The sequence below is a fragment of the Filicampus tigris genome, chromosome 21 (genome assembly GCF_054856515.1).
Source record: "Filicampus tigris isolate MCC_2025a chromosome 21, RoL_Ftig_1.0, whole genome shotgun sequence".
Taxonomy (NCBI): domain Eukaryota; kingdom Metazoa; phylum Chordata; class Actinopteri; order Syngnathiformes; family Syngnathidae; genus Filicampus; species Filicampus tigris.
The window spans coordinates 98,435-123,647 of record NC_141237.1 but is presented as its reverse complement, the minus strand read 5'-3'; the positions used below and the strand labels follow the sequence as shown (position 1 = coordinate 123,647).

General features: G+C 53.9%; 1 protein-coding gene across 1 annotated transcript; it reads left to right on the top strand.

Moving 5' to 3' along the window:
* The first annotated feature begins 30 nt into the window (after positions 1-30).
* Positions 31-23,716, top strand: LOC147126996 (piezo-type mechanosensitive ion channel component 2-like). The gene is made up of 55 exons (XM_086020940.1): positions 31-432; positions 1,299-1,391; positions 3,060-3,167; positions 3,251-3,293; positions 3,382-3,502; positions 3,854-4,010; positions 4,122-4,335; positions 4,927-5,074; positions 5,258-5,404; positions 5,508-5,607; positions 6,532-6,902; positions 7,759-7,879; positions 7,949-8,166; positions 8,249-8,397; positions 8,478-8,556; positions 8,839-8,933; positions 9,576-9,796; positions 9,857-10,014; positions 10,084-10,254; positions 10,961-11,074; positions 11,146-11,346; positions 11,421-11,625; positions 11,898-11,999; positions 12,070-12,247; positions 12,317-12,403; positions 12,919-13,075; positions 13,263-13,359; positions 13,464-13,629; positions 13,703-13,792; positions 13,939-14,027; positions 14,100-14,165; positions 14,234-14,370; positions 14,588-14,720; positions 14,797-14,862; positions 14,966-15,132; positions 15,199-15,527; positions 16,497-16,739; positions 16,812-16,913; positions 17,030-17,186; positions 17,439-17,621; positions 17,721-17,877; positions 18,077-18,173; positions 18,249-18,396; positions 18,496-18,583; positions 18,659-18,785; positions 18,914-19,072; positions 19,158-19,305; positions 19,377-19,565; positions 19,635-19,727; positions 19,822-19,988; positions 20,070-20,186; positions 20,319-20,398; positions 21,542-21,755; positions 21,835-21,976; positions 23,029-23,716. Exons 1-55 carry the CDS (start codon positions 357-359, stop codon positions 23,128-23,130), a joined length of 7,887 nt encoding a protein of 2,628 aa, XP_085877066.1. The 5' UTR covers positions 31-356; the 3' UTR covers positions 23,131-23,716.
* Positions 23,717-25,213: the final 1,497 nt, after the last annotated feature.

Here is a 25,213-nt window from a genome sequence, read left to right as displayed (position 1 = left end):
AAAAAAAAAGGGGAAAAAAAGTCTGAAAACATCTGCGAGCCCCCAGTTGTTGTTGTTTTGGGCCCCAAAAGACTTCGGAGAAGATTTCGTGTGGAAGTGAAGACTGAAGACAACCTTCTGCTTCTTCTTTTTTGCGTCTCTTGCTCTTTTGTGTAGTTTGAGCGCGGAGCGGCTCCCACGTTGGCTCGACGACTTGGTGCGCGTGTGTGTGTGCGCGCGCGCGTGTGTGTGCGTGCGCGATGTCGGCGGCGGCGGCGGCGGCGGTCCGGGTCCCGTTTCGGCGGTCACACCTCTGACAGTCCGCCGCAGAAGCGCGCCCAGGACCAGAGAGCAGAAGGGCGGCAGGCGACGGAAGCATGCCGCCGACCACCTCCGAAGTGCTGCTGGCGGGGTTCACCTTCCGGCTGCTGCTGCCGCTCAGCCTCACTGCAGGTTGGCCTTCTTCCTTTTAACGTGCTTATTTTTATTTTTCATATCATGACTATGATGCTATCGTCAACTGCATGTTAGTCCGTTTGTGCACTTAGTATTGATTGACATTATCATGACAAACTCGTCATCTTGTTGCCCTTCACCTGACATTTGCGACAACATTAATAATTCAGAATGAAACATAGTCCACATTGGATTTGCTTTGAGCATTGTAAGGTCGCACGCAGGCACGCACGCACGTGTGCTTGATTGCAGACATTGTGGAAGGGAAATGCTCTTCTCAAGCGAACAACAACAACCGTTCAAGGAACAACGGGTGCAAAGTGAAGGCCAAGGGCCCACGTCTTTTATTTTGGGGGCCCAAGCACCATCTTAACTTGAACTGAACAATAGTTCAGCAAAGCAGCTGATGTGTGTTAACATCATGACGCGTGCGTGCGTGCGTGCGCGCGTGCGCGCGTGTGAGCTGATGCTGGGCGTTAGCAAAGTGTCGGATAGTCCCAAACTTTCTGTGGCTGCTTCTAGCGCCTCACATTCCAGACCGAGGGGGAGGTGGGTGGCTGGATGGGTGCGTGCGTGCGTGCGTGCGTGCGTGCGTGCGCCTGTGGTGAGCAGTGTGTCAACACGCGCACGCACGCACGCACGCACGCACACAGCCAGATGTTGTTACCGGGAAAAGTGGGACCAATGTGTGCGCGTGTGTCTGTGGGGGGGAGGCGCTAGAAAACAAGGCCGCGCTGTCTCCCTTGGTGTTTTCTTGTGCAAACTTTCTCCATGCAGGTTTCAGGCCACTTCCTGTGTGTCCTTTGCAAACAAATGAAGCTGTTTGACGTCACGCGCGTGCTGACATGTTGACGTGTTGACAGGCGCTTTGCTGCGTTTTAACGGCTTCTCGCTGGTTTACGTCCTCCTGCTGCTCCTGCTGCCCCTGCTGCCCCAACCCAGCGCCACCTCCACAGGTACCGCCGCCCTCACGTCACACCCCCCGGGGGCGGAGTCACAGGGCCCGCTCCCGTCTTTCATCGCACCGAGCCGCAGCCCGAGTAGCGAGGCTCCCGCAAGCGTTCGTGCATTCGCCTCGCCATTTTTTCCTCCATTGAACAATTGGTTGTCATCGAACTGGGAAAAAAAGCGGCATTTCATGATGCTTTTGTTTGATACTCTAAGGCGCCGGTTTATGACTAAAGGCATGCCAAGGAATGGAATGAATTGAACAATGAATTTTTATTGCGTTATGAAAACGGTCATTGACGGTGTAGCTGTTGAGTCGTGCAGGCCACGCTGAAAGTTGTTGGCTGCTCCGCTCGCCGCCTGGCCTGCGTTCAACTTTGGCCCGCTCACGCTTGTGGTGTCCGTGCATCCGTCGAGGGACCGGCGTGATCCCTCGTCGCAATCCTGTTTGGCTGCCAGTGTCACGCAAAAGTGTTTGTCCCCTTTTAAAGACCCGAGTCGTCTGCAAACGCTTTTGGTCACGAGCGGCAAGGAGGAGCAGCCAAACGCGGGAGGCCAAAATGAAAACAAATGAAAGTACGCAAACACGCGGCCTTGGCAAACCACAACCAACCGACAAGGACCCAAAGACAGCGGGGAACTAAATCCAGACAAGTTGAGGAGACAACGAGGAACGCCTGGACAAGACGCAGAGGCCTACACGCATCGTAATCGTAACACTGACCGTAGCAATCATCGCAATCATAGTGGAAGGCGTCTCTGCTGATCAATATGAAGGAATGTGGCATCTCTTTATCCACACAAAGAGCAAAGGTGGAGTTTGCGCAAAGTTGCTAAATACATCAAATATCGCACACGCCTTACGGGTGGCTGTCAGGCGATTCCTTCCCGAGGAAACAAAAAGATGAGACACACACATGCACACATTGTGGCGTGTGTCAGGTTATTCCTTCCTGGGGAAAGCAAAACAATAGACACTCAGTACGAGACACACACCAGTTGCGTGTCGCGTCATGTCGGGTGATTCAGTCTGAGGAAAGAATCGAGTCGCCGTCTCGCCGATTGTAGCTGGCGACGACGTCACAAGGAGGTGCGGCCCGAGCGAGACTTTCCCAACTCTGAGGCAGCCGGACGCCATCAGAAAAGTCTCATGGCAGGCCACCTGACAAAAAGGAGGACAACTCAACTAAGACTGCGACTAACCATCATTTGAGAAAATTGATCAATCTCGAGACGACCTTCTCAATCAATTGATGAATTGGATTCAAAAAGAAAGAAAAAGGACTTTCCTTTCTTTCATTGGGAACCGGGACATTTCTTCAAACTGACCATGCGGTTTTCCGCATGGTCAGTTTGAAGATGACCACCATGACGACGACTGAGTTGGGTTGAACACTGGGGGGGCAAACGCGTGGCCCGCTCACGCCGCTTTCTAAAGCCACGCCCAATGGGTCGGCTTCCACGGAACCGGCCGGAGATTCGCTCCGGGGACGACGGCTGAAATTTGGGGGACGTGGCCAATTTCAAGGTCTCCAAGCGATTGATCGGTGCTGAAAATGGCCGCCGATGAATTGGATCAAAGATGAGCTGCGGATGTATCGTCGAGCTCCTGCCGATGCGCGGACGCCGACTGAGCCAAGGGTCGAATGTCAAAGTTGCTGTCATGGGTCTCCTAGGCAACAGCAATCGCTGCGTGACGGCAGTTTGCGTGGCCAGTTTCGTCTTCCTGCTGCTGCAGACTTTCTTCCAGATCACCACGGCCGCCCTCGCCCCCGACTACAACTGTAAGACGCCGCGGCCGTCTGTCCGCTGGTCCGCTCTGCTGTCTCACGCGCGCGCCCGTCTGTCCCTCTGTGTGCGCGCGCAGGCACGTCCTGGCAGAAGGCGCTGAGTCAGCTGGGCTTCGTGAGGTGAAAGCGCCGACCGGCGATTCGGCGGCCGCGCCGGCTGAGCTGGCAAGTGTTGACTTGCGCCGCCTTTGTGTTGACTGCCGAGCAGTCTGACAGGAAGCGACGCGGCGTCGGCGGCGCGACACCTCCTTCCCGACGTCGGCGTGCTCCTGCTCGGCCTGCTGACGTGGAGACTGAGCCTGAGATTGGGGCCCCAAGCACGCGCGCAGGTCGCAACGCACGCACGCACGCACGCACGCACGCACGCACACAGTAAATGATCCAGGCGTAACCTTGTAAGTCGTCTCCTCTGCTTTCTTAATGAGATTTGCTGTGCATTATTGTGTAACTCTGTAAGCCGTTTGGAATCGTAACCTCGTTACGCGACAGACGCGCTCGCGCACACGTCCACGCCGATGAGCGGCTTTCGATGCGTGCGGTCTGCCCGTCGGAGTGGGTTTTCGTGAGAGCGCACGCGGCGTCGGTCGCTCACGAGAAGCCCTTTCTGGCCTCCGGCTGAGGTGACTTCCGAGCGTGGACCCAGGAGGCCCGTTTGTGCTCGCCGTCCTCAGGAACCGCAGGTCTCGGGCGAGGGCGAGGACGAGGACGAGCGGGCGACGGCCAGGAGCAGAATCGCAGCCGAACTGGAGCACGCGGTCGGCAAGAGCAGGAAGATGCTGGCAAAGGTGACGAGCGCCGGAGGGAAGGTGCTGCTCGCGCTTTTGCTTGGCCTCACAGGTAAGGCCTCGCCGCCTCCCTCGCCTCGCCGCCTCCCTCGCCTCGCCGCCTCCCTCGTCCCGCCGTGGGGATTGTGACGCTGAGCGGCGCCGGCTTGTGCGTCCCCGGCAGGTGTGGTGTTGCCGTCGCTGTCCTCGCTGCCCTACCTGCTGTCTTTCCAGCTGCTGTGCACCTGGTGGGCTTGGAGCGGCCGGCTCCCCCCGCCGCTCGTCAGCGCTCTCTCGCTCATGTCGCTCTTGTATTCCGCCGCCCACTTCCTGCTGCTCTACGGCTACCAGCTGCCGTCGCTGCAGGAGGCGTGGCCTCCCGACCACACCGCCGCCAGGTAACGCACGCACGCACGCACGCAAGGAAATGGGTTGCAAAGACGGCGAACGTCCACCGACGCGCACCGGGACGGCCGCGGGGCAGGCCGTGTCTGTTTTTGTCAACCGCTCGATGCCCAAACACATGTACGCTTGTTGAAAGACACTTGCTTTGCGCTTTGGTCCCAGAAATTGGGTTGCAGGGACTCATTAAGCTCAAGTTGACTGTCAAGCTGACATGCAAAACAAAAGAGAATTGCACTTAGTCAATTGAAATGTTCAAACAAAGCCTTTCCTTAATGAATGTCCGCTAGCTTCATGCTAAAGGGGGCTCGACCGATACGTAGCCGGGTTGACAAAATCAGTCGGAAATATATCTAACAATATCAAATAAAATGCCGGCTGGAGGGGCTTAACGGCAGCTCCGCCGATTTCTGACGGGACTATGGACCCAACCCCCGCCCGCGTAGCGCCATGCCCGCTGCAGCTTAGTCGGGGACCTTCGCGTCGCATCCCTTTGAGTCGAGCTTGTCGCCTTCAAGCGCCAACCGCAAAGCGCCGGCCGCTCGCGTGCCGCCGATGACTGACGGATGGCTGCTTGGCCGCCGCAGCTTTTTGGGCCTGGCGCCGCTGGTGTCGGTGGACTGCGCCGCCCCCTGGAGGATGCGCGTCAACCCGCGGCTCGGCTGGTTTCACTTTGTCAGCCCCCTGACGCTCCTGACGCTCTACCACGTCGTCGCCGGCCTGCGGAGGAACCGGGTGAGCGTGCGCAAACTCCGAGCACACGTCGGGAGAGGAGGAAAGGAAGCGAGGCCTTGACAAGTCAGATGGGAAAAGGGGCAAAGTCCATCGGGGGCCATGTCAGGAAAGGCAGACAGGGACGCTCAGCCGTTATCGGCCGAAAGGCATCACGTGATTGTCAGAGTCGCTGCTGTTCTTCAGCTGCTGCGTGACGGAGGGGCTCCGCCCGTAGACCAAATGGAGTCTCTGGACGTCAGCGCCACCGGCGATGAGCTCCCGAGTGGCATCGCGGCAGAGAAGCGACGACAGCTGTGGACAGCCGCTCGTGACAGGCGCAGCTACGGAGATGTACGTTGTGGGACGGGAACATTCGTGGCATTCTTATCGGCACTTTGATGCCGGAGTCTGATCGGACGAAACCTGGCTAACACGGCGTCTGCGCCACTTTCAGGATTCTTCCGGCCTGGAAAGCCCTTCCGAGTCTCTGGCCCCGCCCACGCAGAGCACAGCGCTGGAGTTGGACACGCCTCACCACTCCTTCAGCCAATCAGGTGAACACAGGTTCTTCTTCAAGCGCATTCAAATGAAGCGGGTGCCGAGGAGATTCACTTGGGCCGGCCTTGCTATTGCGTCTTGCGTGCCAGACCAAACAACCCTTCGGGACACAAAAGAAGAAGGCACACGGCGGCTCCCACCCGCCAAGCAAGGAACGCATTTGCCTTTGTTGTCAACAACCGCAATTTAGTCGCATAGGGTAGCCCGGTTTATTGTGATGAACAAACATCGGCAAAATCACCACGACTACAATTGAAAAATGAGGGGACTGCTTTGGGAAAAAAATGGAAACTAACCAAAAGTACATGTTGCGTTTACGAAACGTACTAAAAGTAAGTAGAAGAAGAGTGAAACGGTCCTGCCTTTGTTTTGGTCTTGGTCAATTCGTATGAAGTCCTGTATTCGGTTTGGTTTCGCCGTCCATCCCGAGAGAAGGCCAAACACTTGTGTGAGGATTGGACTTTACTTGACTAGGAAATCAAGAATTAGTCACCTTTTGCATCTGGCACTCCACAAATGCACCAGAGAAAAGAAGAAAAAAACCCAAAGTGAAACACGGCATGATTGAAAATGTAAACTCGCTCCAAAGATAAACCGGATTTCAAAAAGGCAAAGCGAAACATGAACTATCGTGAAAAAAACGTGCCTCACGCTTCTGCCTCACACTTCTGCTTTTGAATCTCGCGCCGAGCGCCCTGCGTTTTGTCCTCACTTCTCCAGTTCCAGTGAATGAGCGAGTGCAAAGAGGGAGGCCTCATGTTGCTTCCATGATGCAATGAACAATGCCAACGCTGCCGGCATTGAGCGCGCGTCAAAGTGTTGCCATGCGCAACGTTGAAAGGGAGAGCCGCGACGAGTCGCCTGACCACCAATCCGGCGAGCCGCCGCCTCATCCAAATCTCCTTCCGTCCGTACGGCAGACACCTCGGAGACGTCGGAAGGCCGCGCGGCCGGATGGGGCGGGCGGGACGCGCAGGCGGCGGGAGGAGCCGGCGTGGCTTCGGCGGCCTTGGGCTTCCTCCTGAAGCAGAGCTACATCGGCGCGCTGGTGGCCATGATGGCCTGGTCCATCACCTACGTGTCGTGGCTGACCTGCGTGCTGCTGCTGTGGTCGTGCGCGCTGTGGATGATGCGCCAGCGGCGGCGCTACACGCTGGCGTCCTCGCCGTGGCTGGTGGCCTACGCCAACCTGCTGCTGGTCCTGCAGTACGTCTTCAGCTTCGCCGCCATCCGCCAGGTGCCGGGACTCTTTCCCCAAAAGGACGATCCCTGCCGGGAGCTCTCCTCAAAGGTACGACCGCGAGCGCCCCGCGACTCCGAGACATTGCCGTGCCGCCAAGTAGTCCCCGAGGGCCGCGTGGAAAAAGTAAGAAGAAAAGAATCCATCTCACGGCTGATGGGACATTGGGATTTTCGAGGAATGTTTGTAGAAGTGGTCATTTGAAAACGCAAACATGGGCACAGGGGATTTCGAGACATAAAGTGCTGCATGTTGACATTGATCCGTTTCCCGATCGCGAGAGCTCGTTGACAGGATCAGTTACATTGTGGCAGCGTTGAGGACCGAAATGCGGCGAAGCATGCAAGCGAGGCGGGTCTGTGCTCCGAAAAGCAATTGCATTTCAAAATAACAAAACGGCAAACAAGCTACTTGGATGCATCAAAAATACAAAATCAGCAGACGTGCAAAATAAGAAGGTTCAAAGTCAAAAAAAAAGTTAAGTCTACGTTCGGGCTTTCTCCGGCTCTTCCCACGTTGTGCCATGTGCGCGGAAGGTTGACCGAAGACTACAAAGTGCCACGAGGTGTGCGAATGTCTCCCGCGGGATGGATCGGCGACCTCGGCTGTGCTCGACTTTGGCTCACCTGCGACTGCGTCAACATCAAGGGCGCGCGGCATGCGCCCGTGCGCCTTCCGCCAGCTCACGGTTATGCATTGCATTGTCCTGGCCAGCGTCAACGTAGATCGTGAAGCGAGACTGGACATTTTGGACATCAAGCTCACGATGTTCACCGAGCGGGAAGTGCGGCCTTCGGATCTTTGAGCACTTTGGGTTCTTGCGGTACTCGGCGCCGCGGCCGGCGCAATTCCGTGTCATGTGAGCGCTGGATTTTGCCGTCGCTGACGTTTGCGGCGCTTTTTGCAGCTGGTGTGCCTGCTCACCTTCTGGCTGCTGCTGCGGCAGGCTCGTACGGAGAAGGCAGACGGACAAAAAGACGGACGACGGCCAAACTCCCGGCTGTCCTCCGTCACCATCCACATCCAAGGTAAGGCGCCGGCGGCCGCCGCTACGTCCTCCTTTCTGATGGGCGGTCGTCCCGGGTCTCGGTTTGCAGACGAGGAGAAGATGGAAGAGATTTCCTACGAGAAGGTTCTTCTGATGAAAGGAGGAGTCCAGATGGATGCTCTGCTTGCGGTGCTTACCAGGATGTTCGTCAAATATTGGATCTACGTGTGCGGCACCATGTTCTTTTTCGTCAGTTTTGAAGGCAAAATGGTCCTGTACAAGGTCATCTACATGGTGATGTTCCTGTGCTGCGTGGCCCTCTACCAGGTAGCGGCCACTTGCCGTGACGTGACGCCCAAAATGGGAAAAGGACTTTGCCATTGGCAGCCGCCGCCTTCTCTTTCTGCAGTTGAACTACGAAAAGTGGCGAGCCTGGCTGCGAGGCTTCTGGGTAGCTGTGGTGGTCTACTCCATGTTGGTCCTCTTTCTGGTCTACACCTTCCAGTTCCCCTCCTCCCTCCACACCTGGACCTACTACACTGGACTCAGCACTCACAGGTTTGTGCCGGCCGGCCTGCCGCCGCTCGGATCCAACCCGAGGACACCTTTGTAAGTTCCGCTGTCTTTTGTGCCTCCAGGTTAGAGGATCTGGGTTTGGAGAAGTTCTCGGTCCCGGTCCTCTTCACGAGGATCTTCATCCCCACCGCTTTTCTGCTGGTGCGGATTGACAAATGACACTAGACACCGTCCAAACCGGGGGTCTTCAATTGCCGCCGCCCTGCCTGTTTGCCGTCCCTCCCCTGCCGCAACGCGCCCGATTCAAATGATCACGGTCGTTTCTCCGGCTTGCGCAGATCTTGCTGATTATCTGATGGTTTGAATCAGTTGCGGGGCAGCAGGGAGCGACGGAAAACAGGCGGGACGGACGGCGTTTCCCAGGGACGGGATGGAAGACCCCCGGTCTAAATGCCAATGCTGATGCTGGATTTCATTTTGCAGGTGTGTATTGTTCACCTGCACTACTTCCACGAGCCCTTCCTTCAGCTGACAGACCTCCAAACTGTGGTGGACACGCACAACAGCACCATCGCAAGGTAGAATGCAAACAGCCAATCGGAGGCCAGACGCCGCTTTGTGACGACTGCGTGTCCAAAGCGGAGCGCCGTGACTAAAGAAGAGCAATCCGATGGCTTTGTTGACATCGCACCCTGATGCCAACTCTTACGATGGCTGTGCCAAAAGTCTGAAGCATCAGAAAAGCTCCAAGGGAGAAGGCATTTGCCATCATTTCTTTTTCACCATCGTGCCCCTCAAGGGCCGAACACCTGCTCCGACGGCGCTGAAGCGCTTTTGTCCCGGTGTCGAAGATCTCTTTTGTTTGGGACTCGAGGGAGCCCTCAACGGCAGCTATGACATCGTCATCACCGGCAAAATGGCCACCAGCCACGGCTGTTTTCATGTGGGGGGGAAAGATAGAAAATAGATAGGGGAAAATAGAAGAAGCGTGTTCCAATCTTCACATTTGCCAGGAATGCTTCCAAAAGGTTGAAAAAAAATCACAGGTCTGACCATGCATGGACGCCTCAACCTTTTCAGACAGCCCCCGCCCCGCACGTGAATTGCCGCCTGTGGCAAATTCACGTCGGTGCTTTTGCATGTGGTCCCTTTGGATTGAACACGCCGTGTGCCGCATGTGGCTTGTGACATGTCACTTGTGTGCCGCCGCCCGTCTTCAGGTTGGTCCACTCTGAGGGCAGCCTTGTGGACATGTCGGTGGGAGGAGCTTCTCAGCGCTTTGCAGAGGAGGATGAAGGAGGAGCGGCTTGGGAAAAAGAGGAGCAGCCCGAGGAAAAGTGGAGACAACGAGGAGAAGAGGAGGAGGAGGAGGAGGAGGAGGAGGAGGGAAGGGGCTCCCCCGGCACATTTGCGGAGGAGAGCCTGTCGGAGCACACGTCAGGTAGGACGGCCTCCTCCCAGCTCGGCGGAAACAAAAAGTGGACTGACTGTACGTCCGCAGCTTTGGCGTCGTGGAGATTGGTGGTGGACCGTCTCTCGGTTTTGTTCCTGCGCCTCCTGCTGTCTCTGCAGAGCCTGCAGCGCCTCCTCTGGTGGCTCCTGGAACTTCACATTGTGAAAATCGTCTCCTGCTACATGATGTGGATGTCGGTGAAGGAGGTCGGCCGAGTGCGCCGCCGTTTGTCGTCCTGCCGTCCGGCCGTGTGTCTCAGGCTGTCTTCTCTGCAGGTGTGTGTGTTCAACCTGCTGTTTGTGGCCTGTGTGGGGGTGGCTCTGCCCTGCAGGGCCTGGCGCCCCCTTTTGGCTGGAGTCTGCACCGTGTGGACATGCGTGGTGACCATTTGCAAGATGTTGTACCAGCTCAACATCGTCCAACCCAACACGTCCAACTGCACCATGGTAACTCGTCCGTCCGTCCGTCCGTGTCGCCGGCCGCGTCGGTTGACGTGACTCAAAATCGGACGGCGAGGGGCCGGCTTGAGTCCGAGTCTTTGCGCTTCACTTTTTTCATGCTGAAAAATCCTCCCAAGGCTTTTGCTCTCAAGAATATTTTCGACAATTTTACTGCTGAAAAATGTTTTGGCGTAACTCCCAAACACTAGCTGTAACTCCAAACAGAAAGGAACATTTTCCAAATCTTCTGGTGCCTAAAATTTGAAAGAGAAAACAAAACGAAAGTGAGACTTGTGACCGCAAGAAAAATAGCTCACATTTCCCAGTATCCATTTTTTTCAGTTGTTTGTCGAAAAACTAGCTGAGTCTTTTCAGCATCACAAATGTTGGATGTTGACAAATTGTTGTTGTTTTTTGTTTTTTTTCAACAGTTCCCTTGGCCTCATTTGGCCATTCCGCAAGTAAGGTTTCTACTTGTCACAAATCAAAGTCCAGTTTTGCCGTCTAATCTTGCAGTCCTATGTCAAAGTCTGAGGGATAATGGGCTCCAGAATTCTCGGGCTTTTTTTTTTTTTTTATTTAAATACGAATAAGCATAGGAGGTGACAGTCCACGCACCGACACGGTTAGGAGGTCAAACAGTTTTTGTCCGAAATGATTTCCACATTATTTTTAAAGAAAGGTACTGCACTGTCCGTCCGTCTGTCTTTAGCCAGGTAATGCCACTAGCAACATGTCTACCTCAGTCTTGTACGCTGCTCCGATTGACCCCGCCCAGTGGGTGGGGCTTCGCAAACATGAGGGAAAACTGCTGGACTACTTGAGGGTGAGAGCGGTGGACGCGGGCCGTGTGTCTTTGGGGCCGCTGGCGCGCCTCACGCAAACTTGTCTTCACAGTACAACCTGATGATGCTGGCGCTCTTAGCCTTCGAGGTGACCGTCTATAGACACCAGGAACTCTACCGTCTGCGCTGCAACCAAGTCCCGCCTCCAAGCAGAACATTGTTCCATGACATCGGCAGGGAACAGCTGGATCAAAGCGCGCTGAGCTGCGCCAAATACTTTCTCAATTACTTCTTTTACAAGTTTGGCCTGGAGGTGAGCGACTGTTGGCCGGCACGCGCAAGTCAGAGCGCGGCGAAACACGCGCTCACGCTTGTTCCGCGCGGCAGACCTGCTTCCTTTTGGCAGTCAACCTGATTGGCCAGCGGATGGATCTGTTTGCCGTCGGCCACGCCTTCGGGCTCATCGCCGTCCTGTCGAAGCGCAGCAGGAAACGAATCGCTGCGCTGTGGCCAAAGTACTGCTACTTCCTGTCAGCGCTCTTGTGCCTGCAGTATCTGTTGTGTATTGGATCCCCGCCTGCTGCCTGCAAAGGTAAAAGGTCACCGCCGGCGCCTCGATGCTACCGGGCTCTTGCGTCATGGAATAAAGCTGACAATCATCAGGAATGCAATATCGCCCGGCTATCGCGTCTGGCTCACAGCTGTGATGGTAGCGCTCATTTGTTCCCGCTTGTCCAGTCGGCTCGCCCAACTCGGTCGGCGCCAGGCCTCGTCACGATCGAAAACGGACAGGCGTTGTCCTTTAAAAAATGAGCACAACCTCTCAAAGTGCTGACTGACCGTATGCGCTCTCTTCCATCTCAGATTACCCATGGCGGCCGCCGACTTCCAACGTGGACTCCAACGTGGTGAAATGGCTTTTCCTGCCCGATCACCTGACGCCCCCGAACCCCCTCTTCCTTCTCTGTAAGAAAGCTCGTCCTTCTCCTCCTCGAAGCAAGCGTGAACAGGAAAGAACGTTGTGTGCGCGGTCCAGACGACTTCCTGCTCCTGCTGGGCGCCTCGCTGCAGCTTGGGGTGTTCGAGGACGAGCGTGACGCCGTTGTGCGGGCGCTGGCGGGCGACAACGGCGAGCCGGACGTGGAAGGGCAAGACGTCTGCGATCCGGTCAGCAGGCTCCGTCTCTGCGCCGTCCCCGACTTCAGGCTGTGCAGGTGAGCGGCAGACACTTCCCGTCTGTCCTCGGCTCTTTGGGGGTCTGATCTGCTGGCCTCTGTGCCTAGGTCCTACCTGGATATGATGAAGGTCCTCATTTTTAGCTACATGTTCTGGTTCGTCCTCACCATCACCTTCATCACCGGAACCACCAGGTGAGTGAATGAAAGGGCTCCTTTAGTGACACTATTGCAGACGCAAAGCGCAACAAAGCTGGAGTTAAAATACACCAAGTGCTACAGACGAATAGGCAAAATCACTAAGAAAGACAACTGCTAAGAGAGGACCGGCAGAAAAAATAGTTGCTAAACGTGAGGAAGGAGCGCAGCGAGGAGGGTTGCCAGGAAACGTGGAGTTGTAGACTCAAGGAACGTACCGGGAAAACATCCAGCAAGTAGTCGCTCAGAAGCCAGGAGCAGGACAGGGTGTGGTCTGGCAACCGGCCGCAACGGGGAAAGCCATCATCCGGTGTCCTCCGCCGTCGGCGCGGCGCTTTAGACCGCGACACGTCGCCTCCTGCGCCCGGTCGCGCCACATTGCGCCACTCGTCCCAGCTGGCCGCCTGACACCAAGACGGAACAGAACGCCAAACAGAGCGAGTTCCGGCTGGACGATGGCATCGTCCAGTCCAGTTCAGTTCACTTGCAGCTTGTTTGGACTTGTTTTGCAGGATCAGCATTTTCTGCATGGGCTACCTGGTGGCGTGCTTCTATTTCCTGCTGGTGGGCGGAGAACTTCTGCTGAAACCAGTTGGCTCCATCCTACTTTATTGGGACTGTCTGATCGGCTACAACGTCTTTGTCATCACCATGAAGAACATCCTGTCCGTACGTTCGTCCGTCCGTCTGCGTTGATCGTCAGTCGTCCCCGTCGCGCTCATCGGCAAAATCCAGACAAATGGGAGTCACGGCCCAAATTTGAAAACGGACTCCCAGCTGCGGTCAAGCCAGTGGCCTCCAACCGCTGCGACGGCTCCGCCAAAGCGCTGACTCTGGCTTTTTTGAATGGCCGCAGATCCTGGCGTGCGGTTTCATCAAGTCGCTGGTTGTCAACCACTGCTGGCTGGTGCAGCTCTTCAGCCTGGCCTGCACCATTCGAGGATACGCCAAGCGTGAGTACGCCGTCCGGTCGTCGGTCGCCCCGCCGTCGGTCGCCCCGCCGTCGGTCGCCCCGCCGGCCGCCTTGGCTCACCCGTCGGCGCCATGCTCTCGGCAGCGGCGCAGCAGAGCAGTAAACAATGCGAACTGCCCAGCGACGAGGCGGGAATCATCTGGGACGGCGTCTGCTTCTGCTTCCTCTTATTGCAACGGAGGGTCTTCAGGAGCCACTACTTCCTCTACGTGGTGTTGGACCTGCAAAACACGCAACTGCTGGCCTCCAGGTAAAGTACGGGCGTGCGCCTGCGCGAGCTCCACGCCACACGCCTCACGCCACACGCTTCACCTGTTTTGTAGGGGAGCGGAGCTTTTCGAGGCGTCCACAGTGAAAGCAGCGCGAGCGAGACTGGAGGTGGAGAAGATGTCCATGGACCTGCTGAAGAGACAGTAAGACTTGTTTCCATTCCCGGCCTTCAGCGTGAGGCCGGTTTCCATGCCAACCGGCCCCACGGGCTGCGATAGTGACTCGCAAATGCGCCGGAAGGATAAACGTGCGCCACGGCGTGCCACTTGAACCTGAGTCTGCTTTTCAGGATGGAGAGGATTAAATGTCGCCAGCAGAAGTTCCGCAGAGGAAAAGAGAAAATGCTGAGTTTGACCCAAAAGCGCTCCCGTAGCGACGGTGTGTAAAGCCCCAAAAGCTAGTGTTGCTGAACGGAGCCCTCTAAGTGTGGGTCATTTGTTTGTTCTTCAGCTCCGGGAAAGGCAGCGGGCCGACCGCAAAGGGATTGGTGGAGGCCGTGGGTCAACCATGCCTCCAGTGAGTCACATGAGCCAGCCTGACGTCCTCGTTGCGCCTTTGCTCTAGCCGGCGCTTTGTGTCTGCAGTGGTGAGGAGCGGCGACTACTTCCTGTTTGAGAGCGATAGCCAGGAAGACGAAGATGGCAAAAAGGATGACCTGAAGGAGGAGGAGAAGGAGGAGGAGGAGGCGGCGGCGGAGGGGCCTGACAAATCGGCCTTTCAGGTGGCTCTTCTTCGTCCTTGTCCTCATGGCCTTCTTTGATTTCTCTTCTCTCTCCTCCTCCTCCTCTCCTTCGTACTCTTGTCCCTCTCCTGCTCATCTTTCTATGTCTCCCTCTGCTTCACGCCGATGCTCTCCTTGGCTGAGTTTGCCACTATGCCGCATCTCCACTTCCTCCTTCTCTTCTGCCTTTTCTTCATGTCCGACTTGCGTGCTGCAGTTTGTGTACCACGCCTGGATAACGGACCCCAGAACTGCCCTGCGAGCTCGTCACAGCCAGAAGAAAGTCAAGAAGCAGAAGCCCAAGCGGAAGACGGCGTCTTGCGAGCCAAGCGGAGGAGAGGAGACGTCAGGTACTTTCACTGCTCGGAAGAAAAGAAACAGAACACGTTGTGGAATGGAAGCGTGAGTGACCCATCCTGCGTTCAGCGTGCGGCGCTTCGGAAGTGACCGAGGACGAGGAGGATGCACAGAAGGACAAGGAGGACGGACCGGGTAGGACCACTTACTCAGTGAATGTCGCACAGTTCGGCTGATCCCAAAACCTCTCGGGAGGTTTAGAATATAGATTTTGATGTGCTGGCGTTTCACATTTAAGATACGGTCCTGCGTCGGGCCTCCAACATCCTTCGCTTCTGCTGGGTTCTGTTGGCGGCGCTGCTTGACTCGCTGACAGCTTGGCTGTGCGGTTTGTGTCACGAACACGTGGACATCTCCGCCGTCCTGCGCATGGAGCGCTGCATGCTGACCCAGCAGGCCAAGCAGGTACGACTCAAAGGCCGCGACCGGGACGCCGGACCGCCTGCTCATGTCTCTCGCTTGTGTCCTCAGGGTCGAGTGCCGTCCAGGGAGGCCATCCACGTGTACTACCAGGAACAAATGATGCGGACTTCGGCAGAATTGGGAATGGACTCGGGTGTCCCCCAGGAAGAGGGCCAGATGGCACATATGGACCAAGACGAGAGCCCGGCAGCGGGAAGCGGACCCGCCTTTGCCTCGAGAGATGATAGGGAACCTGATGCCTCTGTGGGGCCTGGAAGAGAAGAAGAGTGGCCAGAGTGCTTCATGGCGATGACCGGCCCAACACAGCGAGCCAAACTGACCAGGATGAAGAAAGTCACGTCGTCCTCGTCTTTGTCCTCGGATGAGGAAGAGCACAGGTAGTTCCCCTCAAGCTACCAACAGGAATTTCATCTCAGGTCTCTTAGACTAATGTTTCACAACCCTTAATGGGGAAGTCAAGCCAAAGATTTTTTTTCCCAGAATATGTTCTATGCAGGCCCACCCACTAGTTGAAGTAAGTCACTCTGATCAATATTGTGTGCGTGGAATATGAGTGAAGCAGCAAAATGCACCCGCTTTTTAGCCATCTCAGGAGGCGGGCATTTTCAGGGCTTAGACAATGGCCAATCATGGCTCAGCTTTAGAAGACAGGCGAGCTGTGATTGGTCGTTACCTGAGCCCTGTGGTGTCATTTTCAGTCGACAGAAGTGACAAAATGGCTGCCCCCTGAAATGGCTAAAAAAACGGGTGGATTTCTCATATTCCACAAACGCAATCTGAATCATAGTGCCTTGTTTCAACTAGTGGGCCCGCATAGAACATACTAGCACTATTTGGCCCATTTTTAAAAATCTCACGGCACCCCCCCTCAAAGCAAAATGTCTCCAAAGGTCGACGTACAGAGTGAAGTAGTGATGATCAATTTAGTTTGGAATTGACTCACTCTGCTTGGCCCAGTGGATGAGTGATTTGAGTGATTGGAAACAGGTGGATTGAGGCACATTGTACCTGGAAGAGCATTTCATCGGTGTGCCTGTCGCTATACATTGCTGGCATAGACAAAGATGATTGGAAATTTCAGCCCATCGTCATTGGCTCATTTCCGGCTGCACGCCAGTGGGGAATCCCTGTTGTAGATGTTGGGCTGACCGCTACGGAGAGGAAGACGCCGGCCGGCGAGCTCGCTCGGTGCCGATGGCCGCGCCTCTGAACAGGCCAATGTGTTCCAAGTGAAACGTGTCCCCAAGGGCTCTTGGTGTATTTTGTGCGCAACCGTGGCGCCATGAGGGTTGTTTGAACAGTGCTGGAGCAACAAGCCAACAAGTTGCCAAACGTGCCTTTTCCAGGGCTGCCTCACCCTCCTCTCAGGTGACCCCCCCTCCCTATGGCCACGCTCCGGGTCCGGACGACACCCAAGAACGGGAAAGTGAGCAAGACGATCCCGACGGGAGAGTGCGTGGGGCGGAGGCAGGTTTAAGAAGGCGACTCTTCCCGGAGAAGCCCGACTTGCCGTCTGGATGCACCTCCGGTTCGTGTCTGTCGGCATCTCGCCCTCAGGAGCTGACGGCCAGCGAGCTTCTGAAGAACAGGTGAGCCCGGCTGAGCGCATCCACATCGACCTGGCCCGAGGGTGCGCTAGAATCGGCTTCTCTTTTCCGCAGGACTTTCCACAATGACGAACTGGAGGCGTCGGATGATTTCTATGGCAACCAGCCCCAGCTGCTTCAGCTGTGCTACGCCTTTTACAACATCCTCGCTGCCAGGTAGGTTGTCTCCACGGGCAAATGTTGGGAAACGTGACTTGAGGCAAGAAGCGTGCGGGACCTCCCTAGTCCGATTTCCGACTGACCGTGAACTGATGCGCGCCTGCTTGTACCAGGTCCGAGACGGTGTGCTACCTGGTCATTGTCTTGAACCACATGGCGTCCGCCAGCTGCCTCACCTTGGTACTTCCCGTTCTGGTGTTTCTGTGGGCAACTCTGTCCGTACCCCGACCCAGTAAGACCTTCTGGATGACAGCCATCATCTATACTGAGGTTGGCGCCACTTGTAGATCCCCCCACCCCCAAAATCAAAGATGAAGAGGGGCAACACACCTCACTCACTGTCGCAGCTCCTTTGACTTGACACTGTTTTGTAGCTATTGGGATCATGGCTGTTGTCTTTAGAAAATGGATATTCTCATTTGATGCTGCAAGCAGTCAGTCAGTCAATCAATCAAGTCTTCTCTTCCTCTTCTACACCTGTGCGCCCGTCACCTGGCTAACACTGGGGTCTGTCTCCTTCAGGTCACCATCGTGATCAAGTATTTTTTCCAGTTTGGGTTCTTTCCCTTCAACCAGAAACTAGAGGTAGACCGCTCAAAACCCTTCCACCCGCCCAACATTCTGGGGGTGGAGAAGAAGGAAGGCTACGTTCTTTACGACCTGCTGCAACTGCTTGCTCTCTTTTACCACAGAGCCATACTGAAGGTAAACGCGCTCACTGACACTCTGGATGCCATGCCGCTGCTGCTGCGACAGAACAGAAACACTGACTCCCAGATTTATTTTCTTTGACACCTGACCTAGTGCCATGGCCTTTGGGACCAGAGCATCTCCACTGAGCCTAAACGGCACCATGATGACCAGGCAGAATTCAGTCAAGGTTCCGCCCCCGCCGACATAGTGCACTGGCGTGGCGAGAGGCGGGCCCGCTCCAGCTCTGCCCAGCTTTGTGCGCCCGCAGGTGAAATAACCTGCACCTTAACAAATATCAACATGACAAGACAAAGCAGACAAAAGAAGGCTTTTGCTTCTGGCGCCCCGGCGGCCACACAGAATCAGATCGCCACGTGATGGTTCTCCATGAACTGGATGGATAGAATGTGTACCTTTTGATGTTGCTCTCGTTGCTTCTTTTCATGGTTGATTTTTGTTGTGCTCAGGCAGTTTGAGTTCCATAGGACAGCTGAGCAAGTTGGACCTGCTGCTGGAAAAACTTGGGGAACTCTCCATCCGGACCAAGCGATACTGCGTTAGCAAGTACGCTTAAGCTAGGCTAGAAGCAGTTGGACTGCGATGGCCCGAGTTGTGACGCTAGCTACCAACCTCTTTCAGGTGCAAGTCTCTTTACAGTCCGGTCTGTCGGTTCTTCCGAGCCCTGGTCCGACCAGAGTACAGCGCAGTGACGGACGTCTACGTCCTCATGTTCCTGGCAGACACAATCGACTTCATCATCATCGTCTTCGGCTTCTGGGCTTTTGGGGTAGGCTTTTGTATCTCATGAGCACAAGTTTCAAAGATTCAGCTTCAACTGTATTTTTCTTTCCTTTTTTTTTTTTTCCCCCCCGTACTCACTTCTCAGAAACACTCCGCAGCCGCCGACATCACTTCCTCCCTTTCGGAGGACCAAGTTCCCGAAGCGTTCTTGGTCATGGTTCTGATCCAGTTTGGTACGTCTTCCCGCCCGAATGATTGGCCAATGGTCTTTCCGTCTCGTGCTCTCATATCCCCCTGCTCATCCGCAGGTACCATGGTGATCGACCGAGCTCTGTATTTAAGGAAGACTGTATTGGGAAAGTTGGTCTTTCAGGTGATTTTGGTGCTGGGGATCCACTTCTGGATGTTCTTCATCCTGCCCACTGTTACTGAGAGGTGAACAACCATCTCCATCATTTCCTTTTGCCCAATGAGAAAATCCAGCACAGAGTGTTTTGACAGCAAAAGCCGTCTGTCTGTCTGTCTGTCTGTCTGTCCCTCTGTCTGTCCACCTGCCTGTCCAGACGCTTCAATCACAACTTGGTGGCCCAGTTGTGGTATTTCGTCAAATGCATTTACTTCGGGTTGTCGGCCTATCAGATTCGCTCAGGTTATCCGACGCGCGTTCTGGGAAACTTCCTGACCAAGAGCTACAACTACCTCAACCTGTTCCTGTTCCAAGGGTAAGTCACCAGCTCAGTCGGTCACTTTGTGGCGCATTTGTTCACTGACTGTCGGAGCCCGAATTCATTTGTTTCCCACCCGCAGCTTCCGTCTGGTTCCTTTCCTGACTGAACTGCGGGCGGTGATGGACTGGGTGTGGACCGACACCACCTTGTCTCTGTCATCCTGGATCTGCGTTGAGGACGTCTACGCCCACTGCTTTGTCCTAAAGTGCTGGAGAGAGTCAGAGAAGGTACACATTCAGTTCAAAAACAAAAGCGTGAGACTCCGGAGCCCTAAAGCCTTTTGCGCTCTGGTCTTCAGCGATACCCTCAGCCTCGCGGCCAGAAGAAGAAGCGGGTGGTGAAGTACGGGATGGGAGGCTTGATCGTCCTGCTGCTAATCTGCATCGTCTGGTTTCCTTTGCTCTTCATGTCCCTGATCAAGTCCGTGGCCGGTGTTGTCAACCGGCCATTGGACATCTCTCTGACCATCACTCTCGGAGGATTCCAGGTAAGCGCGCTTCGACCGAAAGGCCCGGACCCAAGCCCGTCCTCTGTTGACGGTGTTCGTTCTTGTCAGCCAATTTTCACAATGAGCGCGCAGCAGAATCAGCTGAAAGACCTGAAGGAGGGGGACTTCCGGGCCTTCGTTACTTCCTACAGTTACACCCCGGTAAAACCTCCTCTGAACTCACATTGTTCTTGTTGTTTGTTCAAGCGCCGCTTCAGCCATTCTAGCATTGCTGTATTGCTTTATTCCCCCCCAGAGCGCTTTGCAGTTCCTGGAAGCATACAGTCACGAGGATGTGACTGTGGCGGAGCTGCAGGGTAGCAGTAACTCTCTGTGGACCATCAGTCCACCAAGCAGGCGATACTTGAGCCAGGTGCTCAACCTGGACCACTTTCCCCTGACCTTGTCCTGGACAGTTCAGAGGTCACATTTACTTCCTCGAAGAATGATGAAGCCCCTTGGACAGCAACTAACTCATTGCCCCCTTTTTCTCCCCCAAACCAGGAACTTAAGTCTTGGGGCAAAGGCGGAGCTTGCGTCAGGTAAACATGTGTCCTACCTAAATGATCAGACTCGCTTGGAACTGATCCAGCTGCTGAATGGCACCAGAAGACTTCCTGTGTGAGTGAGGCCTTTTGGCAGGGAAGCATCTTTTTGTCCCCTTACTCGCAAATGGTTGAGTCCGCCGTCAAACGCTCAGCCGGCAGCAGGCCGGCGTTTGCTGCGAGCTAACTGGATGTTTGTTTGTTTCAGCGTGATTGACGGCGTGTTGCCATCTTTCTTACGAGCTCCCAGTGACTCCAACGCCAAACCCATAGAGCAGCTCTACGCAGGTTTCTAATCTTCATCATCTCGTCTCTGTGGATTGGTCTATGTAACGGGGGAAACGTTTTTCTTTGGGACAAACGCCGCAGCGTGAACTTTGATGCAGCGTACATGTGAATGTGACCTAGTGGGCGGCATCGGTTTCTGTCCGTTTTGAATCAGGGTCACTGCGGAAAGCCTTGAAAGGCACGCGATCCGTCAATCTAACAAGACGGCCTTCATTGGCATTGAAATATCTTCAGTCCACCTTTCAAAACCCCTTAAAAATGTTAACACGATAAGTAGGATTTTTTATGATTGTAAGCAGCCTAAAATCTCAAAAATAAATGAACATCCCTTTGAGAAATCGTTTATGGAGTGTATTGTCATCGAATGCCTTATGGTGACATTGGACAATCACGACAGCAGAACCAACAAAACAATGACATGCTTTCTGTCTTCGGGACTCTTTCTGGCAGATCCTCGCCATGTATGTACAACAGCAAATTTGGGCAACGTGACACGTTGAAATGTTGTGAAGTCGGTCGAAAAAAAAAAAAAAGACATAAAACCTGCTTCAAAAGCAGAACACGTGTTTAAAGCGGCTAATTTGTCTTTTTTATATTGTGTATCAGAATGTGTTTGTGCTTCTGTCATTCTTTTAAGCCTAAAGATGTGTACAGTAAACGCAGGGTGAGGATCCAGACCACCCCTGCAATAAGCCAAATCCGCGATACATAAATGCCCCATTAAAATGACGCCCTAGGCATGTTGTTATGGCACTTTAGTTTTTAAGGTCTCTTAACACTCTTGAAAATAATACAAACACATTGAAAGATATGTACCGGTAATATATTGAAAGAGGACAGGATCAAACAAAGACATTGTACAAAAAGTGCACCGATCCCTCTTTTTACAGTTAACAAATCCCCGTTTTTCCCCAAACAAATCATCTCACAATATACTGTACATCAGTAATCATGCCCAAAGATGGACATTGGAAAAGGAACTTCAAGTTGTTGCTTTCTGTATGCCTAAAAGGCAGGAAGGGAGAGGCTTGAGACATTCAAAAGTCTTTCTACTTCAGCACAAATGAGGCTGACACTTCCCGTTTTCTCTTCTTCTTTCAAATTTAGCGGCGCTTACTGTTGTTTTGTTTCTCGTTCAATCAGACGGCCGCTACAAGGACATTTTGTTGTCCCTGGAGCGAACAGCCAATGAGAGCCAAGAGATCCAGGAGTGGTGGATTGTCGACCAACCGGCTTCCGGCCTCGTGCATTTGGGAGGCAGAGCTTCTACAGACAACAGAAGAGAGGCCGGGCTTCAGATCTTTGTGTTCAGCGATAAAGTCAGCCCGCCGAGTCTCGGCTTCCTGGCGGGATACGGGTACTTGGACGAGTTGCCGTAGTGATGGCTTGACGACAACAGCATCGGTACATTCTTACTTTCTGCCTGTGTCCCGCAGCATTATGGGGCTGTATGCCTCGGTGGTGTTGGTCATTGGGAAATTCGTACGGGAATTCTTCAGTGGAATCAGTCACTCCATCATGTTTGAGGAGCTTCCCTGTGTCGACCGCATCCTCAAGCTGTGCACCGACATCTTCCTGGTACGACCTAATTTTCTTGCTTTACGTGCTTGTGACTGCTAACTGGAGCACTTGCACTCTTGAGGTCTTAGGATTTGCCTAGCGTGAGAGCGCCCCGAAACACCGCGTAGTTTCCACTTGCCAGGATCCACGACCACGAGGTGGCGAAAGATACGGCCGATGTGACCATGAATGTCGGGAAAGTGAGGCGGGCGGGCACCTCGAGGCGTGCTCAGCATTCCGACTCCTTCAAACGACACAACTACAATCGGGGAAAAAAATGGTTTTAGCATTGAGCCTACATTTTACCAGTACGTACGTTCGACGACTTTACCAATACGTTCAAACATCTTCATCAATATGTTTGAACGACTTTGTTCAAACTTTATTTCAAGCAAGTACCAAATAAAGGTGTGCAGTACTTGAGCAGTCCAGTTGGTGGGGAGCTCAGCTTGTACCAGCAAATGGTAAGTGGGCTGTCACTTGTATAGAGCTTTTCTACCTTGGGTACTCAAAGCGCTTCACCCTGTACCTCATTGACCTACTGATGACGCAGCATCAGGAGCAACTGGGGATCAGTATCTTGCGCAAGGATACTTTGACATGGTCACAATGGCTGGCCAGGCATCGAATCCACAACCTTCAGGTTGGGAAACGAACACTCTGCCACTGAGCCATGCCGCTCCGCAAACAGCCAGATCAACTTGTTTGATCAACCACATTTTTTGGGATTCCATGCTTCAGTGTAGTTGAAGTTGTTTGTCCTTGAAAGCAGTCAGAAATAATCGTATCACCTTACAGTACTGCCATCTAGTGGTTTCTCTGGCGTCGGGCACCCCTGCCCCAGATACAGTCCGTCTAAGTCTTCACTACTACGCACAAAGCTTTTCCTCTACGTGAGCCGGCCGGCTATATCTGTGGTCCGAGTCGGAAGGATCGGCTGCACGCGTTTCCAACAAAAAGCACTTCTGTGAATGGACTTGGTGGACGCTGTCAAGCAGATACCTCACTTCCTGTCAGCGTGAACGCCGAGCGGCCGGAGACAAGCATCTGATCGGCTCTTTGTGTTTCAGGTGCGAGAGACGGGAGAGCTGGAACTGGAGGAGGAGCTTTACGCCAAACTCATCTTCTTATACCGATCGCCAGAGACTTTAATCAAGTGGACCAGACGCTGACAGACTGCTGTGACATGATCTGCTCTCAAGTCCGCGTGACATTCGCTACGCTTGATTGCACGGGGCGTCACCGTCATCCGTTTCAATGCTACGGCTCAGGCGGGAGAGTCTTGCACCCTTTGCTGGCTGAAATTCTCCAGTCCCTCCCAACCACTCGCGAGCTCTCAAGATGACCTCAAGTTCTTTCTCTTGGGGGGGCGGGGGGGTCTGGGTCTGGGGGCACGGTTCAGTGGTAGAGTGGTCGTCTTCCAACCCAGAGGTTGGGATTCGATCCCCGGCCCTTGTGACCGTGTCGCGGTGTGTTTGAGCATGATACTGAGCCTCCAGTTGCTCCTGATGCTGCGTCATCAGAAGGTGAATGGAAAGTCAGTGTGAAGCGCTTTGAAGCGGTAGAAAAGCGCGACACAAGTGAAAGACTATTTACCATTCCACACATCCCTCTGAAATAAGTTCATGATATAACACCGTGTAACTGGAAACAAAAAGAATAGGAATTCTTCCCGAAAGTTGGAGCTTTTTCCACTTGCTGTGTAGGCACTGAATTGGTCAAAGTCTGAAATGTTAATAAATTGTTTGAGAACTGGAATCCTGCTCATGCGACGTCAAGTGAACGCGCACATCACGCACGTACGCAAAGAATCCAGTGAGTGTGCGCGTCAAGAAATGTCAGAGTGAGGGGGTACAAAATGTTGTCAGAAAAGAAACTTGCAACTCAAAACACAACTTTATTTTTAGCGGTGTCAGTTGTAATTGGTTCAACATCTTCTGAGAGCTCGGCACACGTCCCTTTTTTTGCCGGTGCGCCCTCCATTCGCTTCGTGGGTCCCCTCCCGGCCTGTCCCTCCGTCCTTTGAAAGCGGTTCCGTCCTGACGAAAAAAAAAAAAAGCCGACGTGCATGACGCCGCGGGAGGGATGCTAACGGCAGAGGTTGGTTTAAAGCTAATTGGCTGGCCAATTTACTATTGCAGCTGATCGGAATGAGCACTCACTTCTGGGATAACGGTTTGACGAACCGCTTGCCAGCACACGTTGTGTGTGTGTAAGGAGACGAAGTGAGCGAGTCGAGAGTTGTCATGTAACTGCTTTATTTAACAGCGGTCATTGTTTATCCAGCCAGGTTCGCACAGAGGCTGGTTTTGTCATTCGGAATGATTTCATTCAGCTCTCTGGTCACCTGTTTAAATGTTACGTGACTATTCCGATCGGCCGTTTTCTCGCTCCACCCCGTTAATCAGATCAACCGTGTGACACGCAAAGAGCGATGTAAACATCACGTGATCTATCAAGTTGGCGTTCATTCATTTTTTTTATTTAGTAACTCAGAACATACAAACACAGTAGCCAGGGGGCGTGGCAAAGAGATATATTACAGAATTATATTATAAAGCGGGACGCCATCAGCAAGCGCGAAGGACCCTATGCAATCTGGACACCTGATCACATCTGGTACCCGCACCGGGACAAGAAAAAAAGAGAGCAGGCTTGGAGGACCGTGAGCGAGGATCTTGCTACACCCGGTATGTGTTTTTACCCTCTTTAGTTTTTTTGTGTGTGTTTTTTTTATTTATTTATTTTTTACAGCTGTTGAACTTTACCAAAACGGCAATATTTGTTTGCATTAGCTTTAGCACAACTAAAGCTACGTACTCCAGCAGCGGAGAGTCAAGCGACGTGCTGACGTCACTCGCAGGTGTGCTGGCTCTGACGCTGCTCGCGCTACTGGGTCTCATCACTTGTCGTACTAACGAGTAGAACTCGCGCTGTATCTCCTGTTGAAAAATGTTCTGCGCAGTTGGGTAACTAGTGGCGCGTTTGAAGTGTTCGGAGGCAATTTTTGTCGTTTGCCCAGTTCGCCGCGTAGGTTGGGATGAACTTTGGCCGCCTCGCGACCACGTCACACGCATGAGGGAAGATTAGTGAGCCGGACTAAAATCCACATCCGCCCTTGCTTAGTCCGTCCCATTTTTAAATCATGTGTCGTTTGCCTCACGGTCCCCCGTTGTGTAGCACGCTGATAGTCCTGTGCAGAGATGGCAAATCCAGGTCCCGAAAGTGAAAGCCCTGCCACAGTTTGGCTTCAGC

What these genes read in the sequence shown, in the direction of transcription:
- LOC147126996 (XM_086020940.1), top strand. Translation starts at nt 357, where the DNA reads ATGCCGCCGACCACCTCCGAAGTGCTGCTGGCGGGGTTCACCTTCCGG. An exon ending in CCCGACCACACCGCCGCCAG is followed by an intron (nt 4,336 to 4,926) that starts GTAACGCACGCA and finishes TGGCCGCCGCAG; the next exon opens with CTTTTTGGGCCTGGCGCCGC. An exon ending in CTGACAAATCGGCCTTTCAG is followed by an intron (nt 14,371 to 14,587) that starts GTGGCTCTTCTT and finishes TGCGTGCTGCAG; the next exon opens with TTTGTGTACCACGCCTGGAT.